We start from the raw sequence: 23,489 nt of genomic DNA on the forward strand, positions 1-23,489 counted from the left end.
CTTAAAATTATTCTACTATTCAATGGCCTCTTTGTCACTGAGGGGGAATGTCTAATAAGTGGATATATGGTACACTCTGTACCAGCTTCTCAGAGTGTTATACTCACTACTGTTTTGTTTGAAACCACCTGGGGATATTTCCTCTAGATAAATGACAACTGGATCACTTGACAGGCAGGGGGACTTCCACGGAGTATACTTACCCCTTTACAGCTTTCTTGGCCTCTGTTTATACACTTTGTGGTTCAAGGTTTCCTGAGGGGTCAATTGGAACATATCCCACCATCCAAATACTTTTTTATGATGTCTAATTTTGCATCTTTGGGAATTTGGGGATTTCCCTCTGAAGTGTCTGGATTCTTGCTATCTTTTGTAGCCTTTGGTAGGAAGGTGGTGGAATTATTTTACTATGAGATAGTTTGTCAAGTTATTTGAGCAGTATGACTGCTTGGTGATATCCAGTGTTACAATGAACGTGCGGAACTTCTGTCCCAAAAAGAGAAGAGATTATTTATTTGAAATCAGTGTTCTTCAAGATTTTTATTCACATTTCTATCCTTCTTCCCATTCCACCATCTCTTATATGGTTCCGGTCTTAGAATGAATGAGGTTTAGACCTGCAACAAGCAGAAGGAGCATTTACAGAATGTCATTTAAAGTTTCTGCAAAGTCTGACTCTCTGTTGTCTGGTATGCCCATTAGTAGAATCTTTGTCACATACATCTCACAGAATTAATTGTTTCCTGATAAGAATGCTGGTACTGATTTCTTATTTTCCAGCAGAATGTTAAACCAATCGCAAGATACAAGCGAAGCATAAGGTGGTCAACAGGCAGCTGGTATAGCTGTATAAATTTAATTCTACTATATTTCTTGTAATAATAGGATTTGAGAGATTTGATATATATCTGAATGTAGTATAACTTACGATATTTTAATGATATCATTATTTTGATACATTGACTGTTAAGTAATTTGACAAAAAACTTGTTTATTTAGTGTCATAGATAAGTCAGATTATTGGTGGAGTTATAGTATGCAACAACTCTTTATGGCCTTTTGAATTTTCACATTCATATATCAAGATTTTTGCTGGAAAAAGGCTCAAGTTTTTTAAGGAACAGTTGATGCAAATTCTTGTACTTGTGAATCATTTTGTGACAGAATGATAGAAGCTATGTAGCAGCTTTCATATTTTATGAATATTAACAAGAAATAGCATTCTTTGGTACAGTATGTAAAATGTCATCTGCCTGTGAAAGGAATTCCATAAAACTGGATTTGAAATAGCCTCTTCGGTGCAAGTTCCTTGAATTTATGTACATGGTAGCTTGGCTCATTTTTTCTGCATTCTTGGTGTTATGACTGGAAAATTTTGAAGATACGAAGAAAGCTTTCAACTATGTACATTTTCTGATCTGCAAAAAGCATTTTAAGAGCTTAATAGATGGACTTTTTTCACTAAGGTTTTTATCTAGGGTTACTTCACTTTAGTTTGGTAACTGTTTCCAACTTGTTTCTCTTTCTGTTTTTATAATGCATTGAACTCTATGTTTAACTTTTCAAAATTAACTCAGCAAAACATGAAGTTTAATTTGGCTCAGTATGTTAATTATTATATTTAATTGAATGCTTACTTTATTTTAATACTATTCTTTTAAAATAATGTTTCTATTTCATCAAACTTGCATGAAAAAAATGCTTCATGAAAATGTTACCTACTTTTCTTTAGTTCCATGAAGCATCAGTTGATTGAAATGCAGATAACTGTAGTTTTCGTGTCTATTTTCATCAGTTTTTGTCAGTATCTTTTGAGTAAGTAAGCACATCTTCTAAGTTATGTTGCACTTGCATTATTCTATAATGAGTACCCCACTAAATATTTTCTACCTGATGATGATGATGATGTTTCAATACACCAAGAAAAAACTCTAAATCTTATAATAATAATATGATTTTTCTTAATTTCCTTCCTAAGGTAAAAGGGCATTCTTTAAAAGAAATAAATGCTTAAATTGGAAATGTAGGAGGAGAATGTAGGGTGAGAAGACCAGAAGTTTAGAATGTGGAAAAACAAAAAAAGCGATTTCAAAAGCTGTAACAGTTTTTCGAAGCTGTAGAAATGAAGACTCCTCAAATGGGAGGGTAAAACCTTTCCTTAAGCCTTGCTAAGGGCTCAGGTCCTTTATATCTCTAGTGCTATATGAAAGGTTGTGTATTTCTTAGAGTTGTCCCTGTTTCTTTGGAATATTAGCAGCCAGTAAGCAAAGTGGAAATGGACTTGGCAATGTTGGCGTGAACATGGAACTTCCAAGTTTGGAGAGACACTGTTAAAATTATTCACCAGACCTTTGTAAACTTTATGAAGTACTTCTCTAGACACAGCAAATATTCCTATCAACTGGCTCACTAACGGTTCATTCATTAGATTCATATTAACCTTATCTTACGAAAAACTCTTAACCCATCCTCTCCCATTTCTTTCTTTTTACTTCAACATATTGAAACATTTTATGATATTTCAGTAGAGGATTTTTATCTCTGAGGCACTAATATGTATAAAGTTTTTAAAGGTTAATTTTAAGAATTAACTGAAAGGACTATTATCTCTGAAAAATATTTTTCCAGAGATTTCAAATAGTTGTTTTTTAAATGTAAAACTATTGATTAAGAGTTACCCATCTTCTATATTTGGACACTGGAAAAGAAACTAGGTACATAAACCACCCAGACTGTATTACTAAAAGTATAAAATAAATATGTATAGTGAAGTAACTCAAGTTCTACATACTTTCTTAATCAATGAAGCATTTTAGTGCGAGGCTGAAATTATCCCTGTTTGATGGAGGAGTATTGGAACTTTTTGAAATACTTGGTGCTTGATTTGATGACTAAGGGTGGCCATTGAGACTAGATTTTCAATATGGTGATTGTAAAACAAGGCATAAATGAGGATGAGATTACATGGAGGGAAATAAAACCCTATGCCTGAAATTGTGTTTGCATTCCTTTTCTGAAACAAAAAGAGAAGAAAAAGAATTACTGTTCTGAACTTCTTTTATGGCATGATATGGGCATCTTCCATAATATTTGTAGAAATGATTTGTTAATGCCTACTTAAACAGCAGGTCCAGAACCTGGCAATAGATCTTGTGTCAGAAATACCAATGGAATTCTTTCCCCAGATTCATGCATCTAGTCTTGGCCTACACTGTTTTAGTAGGATCAGTATTTTTTAAGCTAAATGTATTATTTTTGGTTTTGATTGCTCTTCTATTTCCCAAATATTACCATGTAATCCAATAGGAATTAGAGAAAGAAAGAACTGAGCTTATTGAAGATGTGACTATGAACAAAAGGAGGATTAAGGACCTAGAAGACAACCTTTTGTTTCGACTTACAAGCACTAAGAGTTCTCTGGCAGATGATGAGAGTCTACTAATTGTATTGAGTAACACTAAGAAGACTGCTGAAGAAGTAACACAGAAACTGCAAACTTCTGCTGAAACTGAAGTACAGATCAATTCAGCCCGCGAAGAGTACAGACCTGGTGAGTGAAGGTAGTGATGGAAGACAAATGGCTGGACCACATATTTAAATTGTCAATACTTAGGGTAGGAGAAATAGTATGATGAGATCAGGAAGACCAAAATTGTTGGGGGAGATCTGTGTTTTCCTGTAAGTAAACTGTGTCTAGGAGATGTCATATTGAGCTATAATGGAGAAAATAGTCAGTGTTATGCCTCATGTGGAATTTATAAAATTGAGTGAACTGTTCTCTTTGTAGACTTCCCATTGATCTATAAACAAGCGTATCAGTCATTAGGGTGTTTAGGTAAGTATGTGTTAGAGTTCAACATGTTGACATTCTTTTACAGGGCCTATATAACATTAAATACTCTATATCTGTTCTGATAAAAGCTTCACCATTTATCCATGGGTTATTATAGTCAGCACATTTCATGAGTCTTTTGACTTTTAACTGGCGGGTAAAAATGTGAAAAAAACAGGGGAAAAAATAGCTCTCTGTAATAGCCTACATTCTAGGAAATGTGTAAAATGGTACAGTTAGTGTACCAGAAAGCATTGCAGATATTGTAAAACCTTTGTATTTAAAACTGAACAACTACTGCAAAGAAGTTAATCAGTACTGGGTAAGTTAAATCAATGTAGTTCATTTGACTTTTATATGACTCTTGTAAAAATCTGTAAAGAGAAATTTGTTTGGATTCTTAAACAGTATTTCAAACAGCCATAATTTTTACATGTTCTGCTGATGATCTCAATATTGCAGTGTACTATTGAGCTGCTCTCCAGATATGCTCATATTTGAAAACTGGGCTTTACATAGTATGCATTAATAACAGCAAATATCTTTTTTTTTCTGATGTATAAATGAGGATTAAATGAATGATCTTATTCTTCTTCTGGCAGTAAAAATAGAGAAACCCAAGGATCTTCATGTATCATTAGTTTTAAGCTCACGGTACATGTTTTAAAAAGTTAATGTTTTCTGTTCTGCATTTCTACTTTGAATACATTTTTGTTTCTTCTTCAGTTGCAACTCGAGGTAGCATCTTGTACTTCCTTATCACTGAGATGAGCATGGTCAATGTCATGTACCAGACATCCCTTCGGCAGTTTCTGGGACTTTTTGACTGCTCCCTAGCCAGGTATTTTAGTGAACAATAAGTATCATTTTTATTTACCCAGTCCTGGAGGTGCCTGTAGAATAGTAAAGATTTGTTGTAAACTAATATCAGAAAAAAGGCTGTTGCTTCTTACAGTCTTGACCAGGACTTGTCAGCTTAAATACCTATAAAATTTTGTCAGTTGGCAAGGCAAAGATCCCTCTAATGTACTTACAGTCCTTCAAAATTTGCCATTAGGTAATTAAAAAACATTATACAGCTGGGCAAAAAGGCTTGATTAGAAAGGATTTTTTTGTTGTTGTTGCTCCTTCAATCTGAAAGTTGTTGCTAGCTTGCTGTCTGATATTCTGTGTTTGTGATCCATTGTTTTTCATGTTTTCAAAATACTGAACTTTGGCTTTTTTCCTTTTGCATAGTATTCCCTCTTATAAAGCCTAAGCAAATCAACATTCAACTGCAGACCTTTCTTCCAACAGGTCTACCAAGAGCCCTATAACCAGCAAGAGGGTTACTAATATTATTGAACATATGACATATGAAGTATTCAAATATACTGCCCGAGGGCTCTATGAGGAGCACAAATTTCTTTTCACATTACTGCTTACTTTGAAGATTGATATACAAAGAAACAGAGTGAAGCACGAAGAATTTCTGACACTTATTAAAGGTTGGAACAATGAATAAATTTTAAGGAGAGCATGTTGTTATTGTAGAAAATTTATGTATTTGTATCTCCTAGCTAGCATGCTCCTTTTGCACATGAGAAACCAGGCAATTGTAAGAATACATGCTTATCATTCTTATCTGGTGACAGACAGCACTGTATGGTAGTTCTAATTTATAGCAGCACACTGAATATTGATGAATATGCCTTTGGAATCGTGAGAATTTGAAAGGAATATTGTTAAGTGTCCTTTATATCTGCTGCTCAAATACCATCAGGTATGTGTTTAACTTAGAAAAGTTATTATTGTACTAAACATGTTATAGTTTCTTTAATAAGTGCAGCAAATAGGAACAGAAAATGATACTAAGTTTAAAAGAATATTAGAGTCTTAGCTGAATGTGACAAGTTCAAGGCTTTGGTCTTAATTGCACACACCACTGAATTCACTTGAAAGTTTGGATCCATTTTGTATTACTTTTCCGAGACACTTGATTTACCAAGCAGCATTTATTTATGGATTATATCTGTGAATTTTTCCATGCTGAATCTTCAGAATATCTTTACCCAAAAAGGATTTATTTCCAAGCACATTGCACAAAAACACCAGTGAAACCTCAAAATATAAATTGGTTAAGGCTTCTGTTTAAGGTACATAATAGAAAAAAAAATTAAACTAACAAAATTGCAAACTCAGCTTAATCAAATATGGCATGTTTTTTTAATGTAGAAAACCCCTGGAACATCATGATTAAAAACCTGGATTCTTGTATTAGTTTTTTCCCTTTTATTTTGTTTATTTTTCATTGTCTCTCCAACTAATTATAACTAATTTCAATTTCTTGCAGGTGGTGCTTCCCTAGACCTTAAAGCTTGTCCTCCTAAGCCAGCTAAATGGATTCTGGATATGACTTGGTTGAACTTGGTGGAGCTCAGTAAGCTTAAGCAGTTTTCAGATATTCTTGATCAAGTACGTAAGAGCTTTTTAAAATTGATCTCTTGTTTAACAAGTGATTGTCTGGTAGAGATCAAGCCATGTGGTGGGAAACTGGTTTATTTTATAGAGAAGAAACAAAACTGACAGCATAAAGCCACAGTTGTGGCCCTGACTTCTTAGCAACCTATGTTGATATAAAGACTCAATTCCCCCCAGGAAAATAAGAAGAGCGTAGATTTTTCACACTTTATATAGTTATAATATTTTCAGATTGTGATTACACTTGCCATTATTCAATTCACATATTGCAACTTTAATCTTGTTCTGGTTGTTAGATTTTCTTGCATCCCTGTTGTGCTTTCTTACACTAGGTTTTATGATGCTTGTTGCAATATTTCTGTGGTTACATGGAGTAAAAGTTAGGGAAAGGGTGTTCGGTAAATTCAATACTTGTATGAATAGTCTTATCAGACACTAAGTGTATTGTAGCTAATGGTAAATAGCATTTGGTATAGGTGAAGAAAACTTTCTGTATGTTCGTGTGGGGAGCAGTTATGTACTTGCTGTTCTCAAAGCTATGTCCATGCCTAGCTATCCATGTTCTGACATAACTATAATAGAAAATACTGATTAGTAGCTCCTGTTTTCAGAATATGAACACTCAAGGTTGTTGTTGCATTCTACAATTCCATACTTAAAATCTGAAAATTTATCCTATAATTTTTAATAGCCTTATCAAATCTGTGGACTAATATTGCTAGTGTGGATTACATGTCTCTGACTCTTATTAAAAGTTTGCGACCTGGTGGCAGTGAAAATATAACCTGTCTGTTTCATGATGTTTGCTTCTTTGATGGTATAATTGCAGATTTCCAGAGAAGAGAAACAGTGGAAAATCTGGTTTGATAGTAAAAATCCTGAAGAAGAATTGGTTCCTGGTGGCTATGGTCAATCTCTGGACTGCTTCAGACATCTTCTTCTTATCAGGTCTTGGTGTCCTGACAGGACCATAGCTCAGGTATATTTATATATCTTACATGGTCTACTTAGGTATCACTAGAATAATAGTTTCCAGATTGCAGTTTAGTACTATTTTATGTAATGCTAAACACCTTTTTGCAATGGACCTTTATATTGTATTTTCTGAAATTCTTTTCAGACCATTTATGTATTTGTTACAAGTACAGTGATAGCAAAATTATTGCAATATATTGAAGAAATATTATCCAATGATTTTGCTGTGGTGATTTCTACTCAAATCATATGTGTTTATCCAGATCTGCTTTATCAGTTCAGAAGGGTACTTTTAGCTCTCCTTACCTACTCACTGGAATTTTAGAAGTGTCCCCATGTTAGGCTGAAGTAAAATACTTTAATGAACTCGGTTGGCTGAAAGAAAAGAAAATTGAAAACACTTTAATTGAGAAACTATTTCTTGCATGGAAAAATTAGACCCACTTTAGAAAAATCTATATTAAAGTCTGTTCAAAGCTCTCAATTTACAGCCATTTATTAGGAAAAGTATAAAATTGAAGTTTATTAAATAGACCTTTTTTAAAGAAAAATCAGCTTCTAGGAGCCTATTTTTAATCTTTATGTTCTTCTCCAGTGCAAAAGAACAAAAAATTGTAAAATTGATGACAATTCAGAGAAATTAAGGACAATTTGCTGAAACTGGAATACATCACTAAAAGTGGGGTATTAATTTTATTGACACACATCTTTAGACATTGTGTTTGGATTCAGAGACAAGCTCAGCAGTTATTGGAAAAACTTCAGTCAATAGGTTAAGCAGTACTGTATAAAGAGTATCTCTATGATATGTGCTATGTGTCTGAAACACATAATGCAAAATTAGTTCATCTACTGTTAATGGGGCAATGTAAACTTTCATCTTTCAATGGTTTTATGAAAACTGATAGTTTATCAAATGTTTAACACTGAATGTCTTTTGTCTCTGAGAAGTAACCCAGAGGTATGAAGGAGAAGATTTATCTTTTTGTGGTGGGAAAGAGTACAAGAAAGGTCATCTCTGACTGTTTGAAAGAGCATTTTCTATTTCTTTGTGAAAAAGAACAATAATCTAGAATTTTTAAAGATAAATAAAGAAGGGATAAAAGAGATGGTTGTCACCTGTTCCTCTAGATCTTCTACTTAGTGATAGTTATTTTAATAATTACTACTGTTAATTCATTGCTTGTCTAACTGTTAAAGTGGGAAAGGCCTAAGAGCTTTGAAGCCTGTCTTTAATCCTTTCCTCCTCTTTTTCTAGATCTTAAAGATAGGAGTAACACTATCTGATGGAGATACCATCTTTAAATCATGAAAACTTTTCTAAAGTTTTAGAGAGGTTATTATTTTTATTATACTCTAATTATAGGTATTATATATAGCAATACATACAGATATATGACATATAATAGTTATTTTAAAAATTTTAACTGATCTTATAAGGCTATAAGAAATAATACCTTCAAAGACAGTATGATGTGTTGACATGTAAAAATAAACTTGTTGCATATTTATATTTCTGATACAAATTTTTTGCAGCCTTTGGTCTTCAGTTGACTTATTGGTTGTATTCACCCTCAGAAGAAAACAGTATTAAATGGTTAGGTCATGAGTTAAATTTACCCTTTTTAATATAGGCAAGAAAATATATCACTGACACTATGGGGGAGAAATATGCAGAGGGAGTCATCTTGGACTTGGAGAAAACATGGGAAGAGTCAGATCCACGTACTCCTCTCATATGCTTTCTTTCCATGGGTTCTGATCCTACGGACTCAATTATTGCTTTGGGAAAAAGACTGAAGACAGAAACGTGTTGTGTTTCCATGGGCCAGGGGCAAGGAATCCACGCTCGTAAACTTCTACAGCGGACAATGGCTCATGTAAGTGACAAAAATCTGAGCGCTTGAATTAAACACCTAGAAATAAAAATCCTCTCATGAGATAATGTTTTTTGGTGGGTAGTCAATGCTGATGCAAACCACTGTATTTATTTATATAAGTGTCCTAAGCAAGAGAACTGTCTTTTCACAGTCCTTCAATTTGCCATAAACAAGCATTTTGATGCTGTGCAGATGTTTTTAATTGAAAATGGAGTGGTTTTCATGTGAAATGGAGTTTTTATAGTAGATTGCTGACTGATGAACATAGCTGAATTGATTTTTTTTTTTTTGGTTACATCACCAGTATATATTCTTCTGTAAGCATTTCAGATTGTTTTTTCAGTTTTTTATTTTTAGTAATATGGCTGTATTTTGTTAAATGAAGAAAATGAATTCCAAATATGATATTGATAGTTACATAAACTTGAGAAAAACAAGGTTGTATAGCAAAATAGTTTGTATTGCTGTAGTCTGAATTTGGACTTGGGAGGGACAATCTGGTAGCACAGGCATTTTACAGGAAGGCGAATTAAAAGAACAAAACTATCTGTATGAGAAAGGTGAGATGTTCCAATTTGGCATGCTTTGCACATCATGTGATACTATTGTTATGCCTGCTGAAGTGAAAAGATTGAGCTTCTTACTCTCCTGTGTTATGAGCTTCTTTTTATAACCTGTTTCAGTCTGACTTTTGCTTCAGATTCTTGTTTGATAACTTTATATAAGGAACTAATTAGCAGATCAAATCAGAAGAAACTCATTCAAAAATAGGGGAGAGGAGCACCTTTTGTTTAGTTAAGGGAAATGCAGTTACTTTCCCTCACTGTCTCACAAGCTCTCTTAGTGATGAGGTATATGAGATGTTTGTAATGAAATATGGTAATTCATATAGGAAAGTTTGACATCTATTGATTGATAGCAATAGATTAATTGAGTATGTTTATTTGGTTATTTTCCAAGCCTGGAACCCTTGGAAGGAACAAGGTTTAGCAGCTTGCTCTATGGAGCTACTCCTGAGCTCCCTTATGTAAGTCAAAATTTATCCGTTTCTATCAGCACTGTAGTCATGACGATGGATGTTTTAAATGTATTGAAATGGAAAAGGTAGACGCTACTTATAAAGACCAGATGAGACAAGTGAGGACCACTTGTTCAGGTGAAAAAAACCAAATAAGCTAACACCACCTTCAGAAGGAACAGCACACAGCTTAGCTCTCCTCAAGGAGTGACTTCAGTTTGTGAACAATGGTGGTAACTTTTTATATTCTATTGTTTTAAACTAGGGAGGTTGGGCACTTCTGCAAAACTGCCACCTTGGACTTGACTTTCTGGATGAGTTGATGGACACTATAATAGAGACAGAGACTGTTCATGAAAGTTTTCGACTGTGGATGACAACTGACATTCACAAAGAGTTCCCCATCACCCTTCTTCAAATGTCAATTAAGTTTACCAATGAACCACCACAAGGCCTCAGAGCTGGACTAAAGAGAACATACAGTGGTGAGTGCTAGAATGGTAATAATTTAAAATTAATGCTTGGACTGTGATGCTATTGTGTGGTCATGTTAAACTGGTAGTAGGTGTAAGATAGTCTGAGGAACTGATCACAATGATGCCAGGACACATCTTGGTTTTTGTTTTGAAAATTAAAAGGAAGAGAAGATATGCTGAAGTTCTGTTGCCAGAAGTAATTGGACAGCAAAAAAGGAAATGCCTTTTCTTTTCTCACATGCTGGCTTCTAATATCTCAGTTCAAAGTGTTTGAATTTTTAATCTTCTGTCTTTTGGGAGAAAAATGACATGTTAATCTTTGTTGGCGATCAAGTGCTCTTTACACTACATAAAATAAAGGACAAAGATTCTGTGCAGGAAGCAACTTGATGTGAATTCAGCTATTAGTAAATTGTGAGTTTTTTCCCCTGAAGTTTACTCTTTTAATTTGAGCAACTTAATAACATGCTATAAAATGTCTCCAGCACAGAACACTTTGTGGGACAATAATTTGCCCTTGGGAGATGCAAAGAGCCAAGTGAATATTTCTAGAGTGATATTTTAGCACTGATTTTAAGTAGTTTTGAAAAAGACGATTACTGTGATTCTCATTAAACCCGTTTGCAATCAATAGGTGTCAGCCAGGATTTATTAGATGCCAGTAAAATGGTGCAATGGAAACCACTCTTGTATGCTGTAGCCTTTCTACACTCCACTGTTCAAGAAAGACGCAAGTTTGGATCTTTGGGTTGGAATATACCCTATGAGTTTAATCAAGCTGATTTCAATGCTACTGTGCAGTTCATTCAAAATCACTTGAATCGCATGGATACCAAGAAGGTAATTAATGATTTTGTGGGGAAGGTGGATTAAGGTGGTGGATCTTTCTAGTAGTGGAATGTATGTAAAGGCTTCCTAATAACTGAACTACAAGAATGATTTTAATTTATTGTTTTTTCCACAAACATTCAATATTTCAAGTATACCTCTCTCTACAGGAGCAGACTTAGACTTCTAATCTGGTGCATGTTTAATTTCTGTATTAACCTGTACATTAAAAAAAAAAAAGCCTTCCCAGCCATCTCAAAAATATAAACCTTAGAAGTACAGACCCTTTTTTCAATTCTAATTAAGTCAATTATTTAAAAATGGATGACTGTATTTAAAATACTCTTTTGTTTAAATCTATTTTGAGTACAACTAATAAGATTTGGTCCCTCCAACCTATCTTTGCAGCATGAAGAAATCGAAAGTGGTTCTCAATAACTCTGCGAGAATTTATCCTATGTTTCTTACTTCTGTATGGTTTATTGTCATACAGAGAAGTCTGTGGCAGAGGAATTTGCAGTTGGCATTTTAAGAGAAAGGAGGATTCAAATATACCTGTAACTTTCTTGCTGCCTTCAAGATGCTGTTGAATTCATTGTCAATGAATTATATTTTGAGAAATCCTTGCAGGTGTTCTGGAAATGCAAGACTATAATAAAAAAAACAGTAATAGGAAAATAATTTTCTTCCAAATGGGACAGACATGGTACATCAGCTGTTTTTTCTAAGACAGATCTAGAGTAAATGAGAAAAGGATTGGCTAAAGTCACTGCTTTCTGTTTGGTTTTAGGGGATCTCCTGGAGTACTGTTTGTTACATGATAGGTGAGATCCAGTATGGTGGTCGTGTGACAGATGACTTTGACAAAAGACTCATGAACACCTTTGTAAAGGTTTGGTTCAGTGAAAATATATTCAGTCCTGAATTCAGCTTCTACAAAGGTTACAGCATACCCAAATGTACTATGGTGGATCAATACCTTCAGTACATACAGGTTGGTAAATGAGAACTAATCGCTTGTTTCTCATAAGTTCCTAATTCCTTATAATTTTTCTTTTTTTCTGAGTACCTGTATTTTGTCTTTTAATCACAGATTTTTTTACTGATTTCTAGTAGTCTGCATATCTATTAGTGACAACTACTTATTGTTATCAATGTTATCATCTTCATGACAGCAATGTATGTTTTCTTTTTCATGTGGTTTTCTTGCGGGATGTACCTAAAGGCACAAAGTTATTAAAGAGGGCAAAGAATGGAGTCCAGACATTGGGTACAACCTCTTGGAAATAAAAGGTTTAGATATATGAGAGTACAAGTTTACTATTAAAATCGCACATAGATATTATAACTCTATTTTTTGCTGTGATTTGGGCTGTGACATGACTAATAGGCCACAGCAAGTTATTTGGCCTAAGACTATTTGAAGAAATCTAGCTTCTTACTTTACAGTAATTGAGACGGTTTTTTTCTATTTTTTATTTGGTTTTGTTTTGTGTTGGGTTTTATGTTTATTTGGGGATATTTTTTGGTGGTTTTTTTCTTAATGATTTGCTTCTAAATCTCCAGTTATACTCTTTTCATATTTTACTATGTAGACCCTTCCTGCTTATGATATGCCAGAGGTGTTTGGTTTGCACCCCAATGCGGATATCACCTACCAAAGTAAAGTTTCCAAAGATGTATTGGACACCATCCTCAGTATTCAGCCTAAAGATAGCTCTGGTGGAGGAGGGGAAACTCGAGAGGCAGTTGTAGCCAGACTGGCTGATGATATGCTGGAAAAACTTCCTGCTGATTATGTTCCATTTGAAGTGAGTTAACGAAATTCTGGCAAAAACGTTTGCTCCATCTTGCCTTTTATGGATTAAAAAAAACCAACCCAACAACTTTTCTAAAACCATATTTGAATTCATTCATACAGGCAATACTTCCCATTTTGAAGAAATGTGACCAAACAATTAAAGTTTATAATGAAATCATGAAATGTGTGCTGAAGGGCTTTTGTGAGGACTTAAAAAAAAATATTAAATCCATTAATGCTTAAGCTGTCATTTGCACTGTGGGGGAGGTAGGATCATCAACTTTTAACTGAGGTTGTTGATACTATAAAATTTCTAGTTATGTTCATGCAGTTGTTTACTTGTCAATTTTACACTTTTGATTAAAATTGTACCTGTAAGTTTGGTTAGAATACAAGGCTGCCTGGTATTGTGATAGTTCCAGGCATTGCTACTATGTTGAAGTAAAGTAGCTGGGGCAATTACTCTTGATTGGTTTGTGCAAAGAGAACCATGAAATTGCTTGCTAGAATTAAAGCTGAATTCCTTGATCTAGGGTAACCAGCTTACAAATCCCTTTAAATGGCATTAGCTCACAGAATGATATACAGACTAAATCATGGCAGATTAAAACATAGCCAGTTCTTAGCATCATAGATTTCTCATGGAGCAAATCCCGTGTTTCTGTCTCCCTTCAAGGGAGGTGCCAAACTCACCATTTAAGTTAATAAATGAATTATGTTATGTATTAAAGATCATATTGTGGCTTAACTTTGACATAAAGGCAACTTTGTTTTTTCACTTCTCTTGAAGGATCTTTGGTTTTCTACCTACAGGTAAATGAAAAACTAAAAAACATGGGACCTTTTGAACCTATGCATATATTTTTGCGACAGGAGATTGAACAAATGCAGAGAGTAATTTCTTTAGTGAGAAGCACTCTGACTGATCTAAAACTTGCCATTGATGGGACAATAGTTATGAGTGAAAATCTGAGGGATGCTTTAGACTGCATGTATGATGGAAGGATTCCTGCTAGCTGGAAAAAAGTAGGTGTACATAACTTGTTATGGAGAGAAATAAAAAACCTATTTCTGAAGAGACTAGATTAAACTGCTAGACTTATAGCAAACACAGTTTTTCAAACTTTGTTTCAGAAGTGTTAACCAGAGCTGTCCAACTTCTGGAATAGATTTTATGCTAAAATAAACATAGTCAAATCAAGCCTTCTTTCATTTATTGAAATTGAAATGAATGTGGGGGATGCAGATATTTCCCATTTTAACAGCCTGTTGCATATTGGCAGGATAAAAAAGCTTGAGACAGGAGAGTAATTTAAAATGTGATGATGGATTTTAAAAAATAGCACCCACATTAGTGGACTACAGTGGTGCTATTTATTGAACATATATAATTAACATATGTTCCTTTTCTGGGTTAAGTAGAGGTGGCCTGTCCACCTTGGTCAAAATTGGTGTTCTTTGAGTTTGACTTACAGCCACATAATTACAGAACAGTAAATGCTGGAAAGAACCTATGGAGGCAGTCTAGTTTAATCACACTTCTGAAAGCAGGGTACATTAAAGCAGGTTTCTCAGGAGGCTCCAGAATCAGAGAGGTGCAACCCATTCCGCTGTTTGATCACCTTCACAGTAAAACTCAACTAATCAGCAACCACCAGCCAACCAAACAAAAAGCCCCTTAAGCTGAAACTGAATTTCTGGTATTTTGTCTTGTTCCCATTGTTTTCTCTCCTATTACTGACAAGGATCAGGGTCCATCTTCTGTTCTCTACACAAGGTATAAACATAATATCTTCTTTGAGCCCTCTCTTCTCCAGGCTAAACAATCCCAGCTCTCAGCCTTTCCCCATAGAAACTGTTTTCAAGGACAATTAGAGCTGTTAACAGCAACTGATGGAACGAAAAATAGGGATTTTTTTTTGTTGTTTGCTTATTTTGTTTCTACTGACAAAGTGTTTTCATGGTACAAAACCTAGATCTAAACAGATACTTCACAACACAACTATATCTCCACATAATCCAAGTTCAGTTTGCCTTAGCTTTTATTCAGAAGAAAAAAAAAATGCATAACAGTTTTACAGAAATCACGTTATCTTGATATATTGACCTTAGAATTAGAAAGACACGTATGCAATTTTTCTTCTTAGTTTATACAGTTATTTAACCTTACAAAAATGTCATAAAATGGACAATTACCACAGACAGCATTAAGCATGTGTAAATGGAATAGTAGACGTGAATTTGAACAGAGAAAGAATTGGCTTCAGATTTCAGTGGAATGCAAAGTTCAAGCATGAAATTAAAGTTAAGATATGATAGATAATCTTCAAATATGCTTTGCTAATATTATGTTGTTTATTACCATGGGAGGAGTTAGCTTTTCTTGACAGCAGTATGCTATTTTAAAACATGTTTACTGTTTTTAGGCATCTTGGCCTTCCAGTACACTTGGTTTCTGGTTTACTGAGCTTCTAGAAAGAAACCACCAGTTTTACAAGTGGATTTTTGAAAGTCGACCAAACTGTTTCTGGATGACAGGGTTTTTTAATCCTCAAGGATTTTTAACTGCGGTGAGGCAGGTAAATTGTGTTTGAAGTCTTATTCTGCTTATTTTTTGACAAGCTTTTAAAAATAAAATATATTGTCTGATGAAGGATGAGTTTATACACATGGGAAGATCTGTGACTGTCTAGTATTGCCTGAGCGAACTGCTCTTCCTTCGCATATTCTTTTTCAGCATATCAACCACTAATATGTTAAAATATATTTCCTGTGTTGACCAAGGCCCAAATAAGTAGAGGCTGCCTCACAACTAAGGTAGACTAGAAAAAATATAGTCTCGTTTTTCCATTGTGATATCTCTAAGAATGGTCATTAAGTCCGTGAATTTATTTGTCTTTTTTCCCCTCTCTTTTGTTCTGTGTTCAGTATTCACCTGACTGGAGACTGGGCAGAAAAGCTCTCCAGAATTAGTCCTATATGTCACTTCTGATTAACTCTTTCTTCATGAAGTGGGAAAGACTTTCCTTTATTAATGCATATAAGTATGATATTTGATGTATTTGTTAACGTGTGTGTGTGTTGACTTGGTGATTATGTTGGTTGCTCAGCAACATTTTTACTTTAAAAGGAAGCAATAAATGCCTGTGTTAGTCAGCTTAAAGGGACATACTGGAGACAGTAAGTGTCTGGAATGTGTAAAATTTGAAAAGAATAGTTGGGTAAAAATACAATGGGACCTCAGGAAAAAAAGCCTGAACTTTTGGAGAAGACAATGAAGATTTGTGGTGTAGAAAAAATGTCCCCTCTTACTCTGAGGTCTGGGCAATGTAATCTAAAATGTCAGGCATATAGCCTTGGAATTATGTAACAAAATATTTCTTTTGAGTGAACAGTCTTAAATTGGGACTATATTTTGCATCCAAGCTTGTGGAAAAGGTTTACTAGCAGGATCTGAAACAGTTGGAAACTACAGTACTTTCTGGTTCTGTAAAAAGGAGCTGTGGATACATAACAACCTAGTATCCCAAGTAAATACCAAAGTGATTTTCTTGCTATGTGGTAAAACAAATAGAAACAAGAAAGAGGAAGAGCCAGAATGATCACTGAACTATAAACCTTGTGTTCTGTTGGATCATCTCAGTAAATGCAGTATGGGGCAAGCATTAATTCCAATTACTTCAACCAAAGATCTTTGAAAGCCATTGCAAGACCAGGATAAAACTTTGGTTTGCCATAAATCAGTTGTATGGGGTAGTAAGGAACTGGGCAACTGAGAACTGAGTGTTGTCCAATGCATTAACTAACAGGTTTTTTTGCAGTCTCTTTACATAGCTTTAGAGCTGAGTGAGTTCTTACTCATTAAGAATACAGTTACTGAAGAGTAGAGGTGCAGAAAAAGGAAGGTAAACCCAAAATATATGTTTCACTTACCACATGCAGGTAATGTTTTCTCATCTCATCAAATCTGTGAAATTTTCGTGTTCACAAGAGCGGGCTGCCATTGGCATTCAGTGGATGTGTTACTTGGTATGGTCTTTAGATATTGTATATAATAGAAAGATTGAACATCGAATATAGTGGATAAAGTACTGAAAGCTTTCTTGCAGTTCCATGCCATCACTCCCTTAGAGAGAAGCCAAATGCTGTAAATATGGATATCATAGAGAATTAGAGGGGTTTTTTTTTGTACTGGAGAGGATATGTTACAACCATACAGATTTATTTCTAATAACTGCTGGGAAAAAGGGTTCTGTGCTCATGTGAAATTGTAACCTCCTAACTTTTGTCTGGTTTGGGCAGGAAATAACTAGAGCTAACAAAGGATGGGCTCTTGACAGTGTAGTGCTATGCAATGAAGTCACTAAATGGATGAAAGATGATATCACAAGCCCTCCTTCAGAAGGTGTCTACGTGTATGGGCTGTATTTGGAAGGAGCCGGTTGGGACAGAAGAAACATGAGACTGACAGAATCCAAGCCCAAGGTGCTCTTCGAGATGATGCCGGTTATAAGGATATATGCAGAGAACAACAACAGTAAGTAATGGTATTGTAAAGGATGTCATGTCCATAGAATTCAATGTAACTTTAACTGCATGGAAATCTTTTGGGCTGTAGGGATTTCATGAGGCTGTTGCTAATCATTGTATACATACCAAATCCCCTTCAACGGGGGAGACTTCCCAGTCTTCCATTGCAAATGTGCTTTCAAACTTGCTTCATAATTGATAATAGGCACTTTTCCTAATATTTAGATAGGTCTCTACACATGGTCTTAATGGTGTTAAGAACTTTTTAACCTATTTACAGGTAAGCTGTACATATTGACAATAAGTATCCTGGATTAAAACCACCAGCTTTCTTATATATAAACTCTGTGATCTTTGTAACCTAAACCTAAATAATCTCTTTCACATATGCAAAAAATGAATGTAATTTATATATGTATATATAGAACATATATATATGCACAACGTACAAGATATACATGGATTATATATATACACACACATATGCATATACATAATTTTGTATACATCATGTTTATAGATAACATGTTATATATATGTGTATATAATGTGTAGATTTATAAAAATGTATTTTTTTTCCTGGACAAGTCTGGTTTTGAGCTTATGGAAGCAAGCAAGAGGTGGAGTGAGGGGGTGGAAGATGTTTTGTCTTTGAGGCAGAAAGGGAATGTAGGAATGGAAAGGAAACTTATGGGGCTGAAGGACAGTGCTGTGAAAATGTGTAATTTGTGTTAATGTGCTGGTTTTTTGCATACAGAATAGGACGTGCTGTTGAATAGGGATATAGAACAGAATAGAACAATCCACTGCAGAACATAAAATTGGAAAAATCTGTTGAAAAGCATTCCACCTCTAAAAGCAAACTTGCTAACATGCTATTTTGCATAGCTAATATTTTATAAAAGGCGTGATCAGCAGCCAAGATACTAGATAATGAACACTGAAGTATTGAGCATGACTAGACTACTGTTCTAATTCTGCAGTGAAGTAGTTGATTACTGATACTCTTAAATACTAACTGCATTTCAAACCAGGTTATTCAAAGTGGGATAATTTTATTTTGACATAATACATTGATAAGAAATAATGTTCAATGGGCAGATTGAACAAATAAGAACACTATTTCCTCTAGAGTGTCCATTTACATATCTTGCTTTGCATCAGTTCCTAGGTGCTCATATTAAGTCTTAAACCTACAGATATTTCAAGGTGTATATGGCCTTCAGCTGGCAGTAGCAAATAAAGAGCAGTGTACTACTGAACTTTGATTCAGTTTTCCTTTTGCCTTATGACCAGTCCCTTAGGGCCCCATTTTTTCAACTTAGTTTAATTGCTCTTTATGTCTCTTCTGTCTTTTCAGCTGCAAAAGATCCACGTCTGTATTCCTGTCCGGTCTACAAGAAGAGCAGTCGAACAGATCTGAATTACATTGCTGCTATGGATCTTAAAACCCGTCAGCCTCCAGAGCACTGGGTACTCCGTGGAGTAGCACTTCTGTGTGATGTCAAGTAATGTTAAAAAAAAAAAAAAAAAAAAAGTTTTCCAGGAGTTCTTTTCTGATTTTAAATGTAAACATTAATATGTAGCTAGATACATGGTGGAACACTCCTAAAAATATTATTTCTAAATCATAGATTCCATTATGATATTTTTATAAAATAGTTGTCAATAAGCTTCTACAATAGGCTTATAAATTCTACAATTTAGAGTGGCATTAAGTTTGGTGTCTTTGAAAACCCATGACAAATATTAAGTGCTCCTATCTCTTAGGTGTGCATAAGCATTCCTCCTGTGTGTTTAATTTAACCTTGAATAAAGATTAATTGATTTGAACGTTGTTAATTTTGTTAGTAAATATTCTTTTATCAGGACTTACCTTCAAGAAGCCAAATGCAAAGCTGATTTTTTGTGTGCATGTATCTTTTTGGTGTCTCAGCTAGATAGAAAACTTTTCATGTAGGAATTCATCTTAAAAGAGAAATGTTAGCAGCTTTATTTAGTTGGACACTCTTGGCCTCACGCATCAAGCACACTTATTTAATCATCAAAAAGTCAGTGTTTTTCTGTTTCTGAGTTCAGTAGGTCATGTACCTTAGTGGTCCACTAGTCATTCCCAAAAATGGTTACTTCAGAAGAGGAAGCCAAGAGAATCAGTATTCCTGGTGCATCTGTCATTCAAAAATGCTGCAATAGAGACACTGTTTTCAATTTTATGTCAAATCAACACAGGGAAACTTCAACATTCATTTCTACAGTCAAACCAGTTATAAAACTTAGGTGGAACATTGATTCTGTCAAACATATTCTGGTTATAGAGGTCTTTCCACCTTGGAATAACTATTATTTTTTTTATTTTAAATAACTCACAGTGAAACAAATTAAGTGTGTGAAAATCTTTTTTAGGAAATACTTTTAATTTAGACATGGCAATAAATAAATAAAGTTAGAAGGGTTGAACTGTTCTTTATTGAACCTTGAAACACCATGTTCCGACTTCGAGGAGATGTCCAGATACTCACTGGAGTTCTAAGTTGTTGTGTCTTTCACCAAGACCTTCCTCTCTGAAGGAGATGCACATATTTCATTCTTGTGCAAATCGTTCATACTGAGAATTTACAAGCCACATGCACTTCAAATACCACCTTTCCAACAAGGTATTTGTTTTACCATCATTGCTGTGGATACAGTGAACACATCAAACTCAATAGTAATTCTCAGTGAGGGGACTGTGCACATTTTTTTCAGTGTTATTTTCTATGAGAATAGTAGGGAAAAGGATAGTTCCCCACACAGGTGATCCCAGTTATTCCAAAGTCACAATGTTAGGTCAATGAAACAACTGATGCTGGCCATCACTGCTATTTCTGTTGTTTTAGCTCTCTTTTTGTAAGAGGTTTGGCATCTGCTCTTTAGGTGTCTGCAGAACCACCACCAGGGATGGAAAAATGAGGCATGGGAAAGTTCAATGAAAAGCACTTTTGAAATGCAATATTATGTCAGGAGCCAGAGTGCATAACCCTGCTCTCCCAGAGGTTTTGCTGCCTGGGCTGGGAGAACACTTGGTGCAGCTTGACTTGGACCTGCCTCATTTACTACAGCCTTGCCTTGATCTGTGGGGCAGTGTCTGGTTAACCTCTTCAGCTCTTCAGGCCCTGCCTTGCTGACCCATCTTTCTGGCTTGACCTCAGATCTGCCCTGTTATTACAGCCTCATCTGGCAGTCATTGATATGTTAGCTGGCCCTGGTTGCTGTCATGGACCTGCTCTGCTTTTTTGTTCAGGTGCCATGGGACTGTGTCCTTGTCAGAGACAGCTTTGCCCTGACCACCCTGCTGTGGGTCTTGGCTTCCAGCTCCACTGTCCTTTCCAAGCAGCCTGCCTTTGCTGTTGCCTGACATATGCCTTAAAACAGAGGAAAAATGAACTGTTTCTTGTTACTCTTCATAGCAGAAATGGGTAATAAAATCCTTCAATGGAAAGGAATACCAATAAAACAACCAAACCTGATGTATTGTAGAACTGTATGTCTAGAACTGTTTGGCTCTGCTATTGGTACTGATTAGTCAAGAAACACCGTTCACAGACTTCAGTTATGCTGCTCTTAAGCATGCAGCACTATAAATTCGAGGGTCTGGAAGAGTTCATGATTACAGAAGGTATTCACTATATGAATTTCTCATATTTGGCATGATAAATACATGTATTTTGGAGAATATTTAAAAACAAACGTTATACAAATTTATCTTGGAAATTAATAGCAAAATAATGTTCTGAACAAGGTGCAGATATTAGAGTTTCATCATAGTGCTTTGAAATGCCTCATAAATCTTAGAGTATTTAAAATAAGCAACCTAATCTTTCAAATATATGCTATGCTGTGTAGGCTATATTACTACTATATGAGCTTCTCTTCAGAAAAGCTTTTTCCTTTGAGTTCTGTGCCTACACTCATACCTCTTAGTTTCTAGGTCACTTTTCTCACTGTGATTGATTCAAATCAGCTGTGATTTGTTGCACTCTAGAGATTATAAGGAAAAAGAAAAATTCAAGTTTATACCACAGTAGGCAATGTGATTCCGAAGTAAGTGTGGTTGTCATCATTGAAAAGGGTTTTTTTTTAATCAAAAATAGATTGCTATGGTATATGTGCAAAAATTTGATTAATAAGAAATTGCTTCTTATTCTGAAATATCCTTCATTAAATTATTTTCATAATTAAATCAATATTGAAGAAAATTCACTTTTCCTTTATTATGTGGGGTTCTTTTTTTCATTCCTTGCTTGGACAGTTATCCTATTTTAATTACCCAGAGCTGGATGTACTAAGTGGCTTCCTAACAAATCTTGAAATAAAGCTTGACTAATGTTCAAACTACCACATTTTAATTTTTAGCTTTCACATTCACGTTGCACAAGCATTATAGGTGTATACAAATATCTGAAGGCTTTTGGAACACATACAACACTTAAAAAAAAAATGCTGCAAGGTGGTTGCATGTGAGCCAAGTTGCTAATCAGTTGTGTAGGACTAAAGGTCTATTAAACAGATGAAATAAAAAGTTCTTGACATGTCTGTGTATCCCAAGATGTACCATTTACTGGAGCTTCTGGCTTTTAATTTGCACTATGCAGCTTTTCCAAGGACTATACTACTCTATAACTTTTGTTCTTATAATAAAATTAAAACATCCAGTGTAAGTATATTATGAGTCTGTACATTAATATAGAAAAATGTAATTAAAATCTGAGCTTTTAAAATTGAAAAGCAAATATATGTTACCAATGTCACTTTGCCTGTGAAGCCGACACACAAAATTAGAGATGTCTTGGTATTTACTTGCGCATTCAATCTTTTAAACAAATATCCAAAACAAAGAACTATTGAACCAACACTGGAAAATCCGGCAGAAGAAAAAGAGGGAAGAAGAGCATGGTTAAAATATTTTTCACTTGGAGCTGTTATTTAAAATGGATGCTAGCCTTTAACTTTTTAGTAGGGTTATTATTTATATTGCAATCTCTTGGAGAGCTGAAGGAGTTATTTTAGTTTTTGCTGTCAGAGGGTATGAGCTATCCTATTTTGGTAAGAAAAACAACAGATGTTTGCTGATGTAAAAACATGCTTTTTTTTCCAAAGGTGTTATCTTAGAACAAGAAAATCTACATACAGAAAAAGAAGAGTTAGGAAACTCTGTGAACCGTCTGTGAAAAGAGGTTAACATGATTGAACAGAAGGGAAAGTAACTTGTTAAGACACTGTTTTTACATGAGTTGCCTGCAAATAACAAAGTTCTCAGTTTCCCTGTTAAACTGTCACAAGAATAGCAGCCAATATATATAGCTTCTGCAAAGTGACTCCCCCACCACCTTCCATTTCTTGAGTACAAAAGGTGTAATTTTTGCAGAAAAATTTAACCTGGAATCTCTTGTTAACTGACCTATTTAATTTACTATATTAAATGTCACATTATGCTTTCATCTCTTTAAGCTGAATTAGTTCTCTCTCTTGCTCTGAGTGAACTGCAATTCCAGCAAAATAATAGTGGCTTAGTTTGGGAAGAGCATTGTAAGTGATTCATTTTATCTTTCAGTGTCTTTTCTAATCTGATTAATGTATGCCTAGAAAGGAAATGTTAACCAATGATGAAGCTCATAAGCACTCTAGAAGATTGTGACAAGAGTGTGTATGA

The 23,489-nt window shown here is 34.8% G+C and overlaps 1 protein-coding gene across 1 annotated transcript in view; it reads left to right on the plus strand.

The window, feature by feature from the left end:
• Positions 1-19,642, plus strand: part of DNAH5 (dynein axonemal heavy chain 5) — a 116,477-nt gene extending 96,835 nt beyond the window's left edge. The window contains exons 66-79 of the mRNA XM_032117873.1: positions 3,307-3,550; positions 4,559-4,673; positions 5,129-5,319; positions 6,165-6,286; positions 7,122-7,271; positions 8,902-9,147; positions 10,431-10,650; positions 11,276-11,481; positions 12,260-12,463; positions 13,065-13,280; positions 14,084-14,296; positions 15,697-15,849; positions 17,573-17,807; positions 19,161-19,642. Coding sequence (XP_031973764.1) covers positions 3,307-3,550; positions 4,559-4,673; positions 5,129-5,319; positions 6,165-6,286; positions 7,122-7,271; positions 8,902-9,147; positions 10,431-10,650; positions 11,276-11,481; positions 12,260-12,463; positions 13,065-13,280; positions 14,084-14,296; positions 15,697-15,849; positions 17,573-17,807; positions 19,161-19,312 — 2,667 coding nt within the window. The 3' untranslated portion in view covers positions 19,313-19,642. The remainder of the gene's footprint in view (positions 1-3,306; positions 3,551-4,558; positions 4,674-5,128; positions 5,320-6,164; positions 6,287-7,121; positions 7,272-8,901; positions 9,148-10,430; positions 10,651-11,275; positions 11,482-12,259; positions 12,464-13,064; positions 13,281-14,083; positions 14,297-15,696; positions 15,850-17,572; positions 17,808-19,160) is intronic.
• Positions 19,643-23,489: the final 3,847 nt, after the last annotated feature.

The sequence above is a fragment of the Corvus moneduloides genome, chromosome 1, assembly GCF_009650955.1.
Source record: "Corvus moneduloides isolate bCorMon1 chromosome 1, bCorMon1.pri, whole genome shotgun sequence".
Lineage (NCBI taxonomy): Eukaryota > Metazoa > Chordata > Aves > Passeriformes > Corvidae > Corvus > Corvus moneduloides.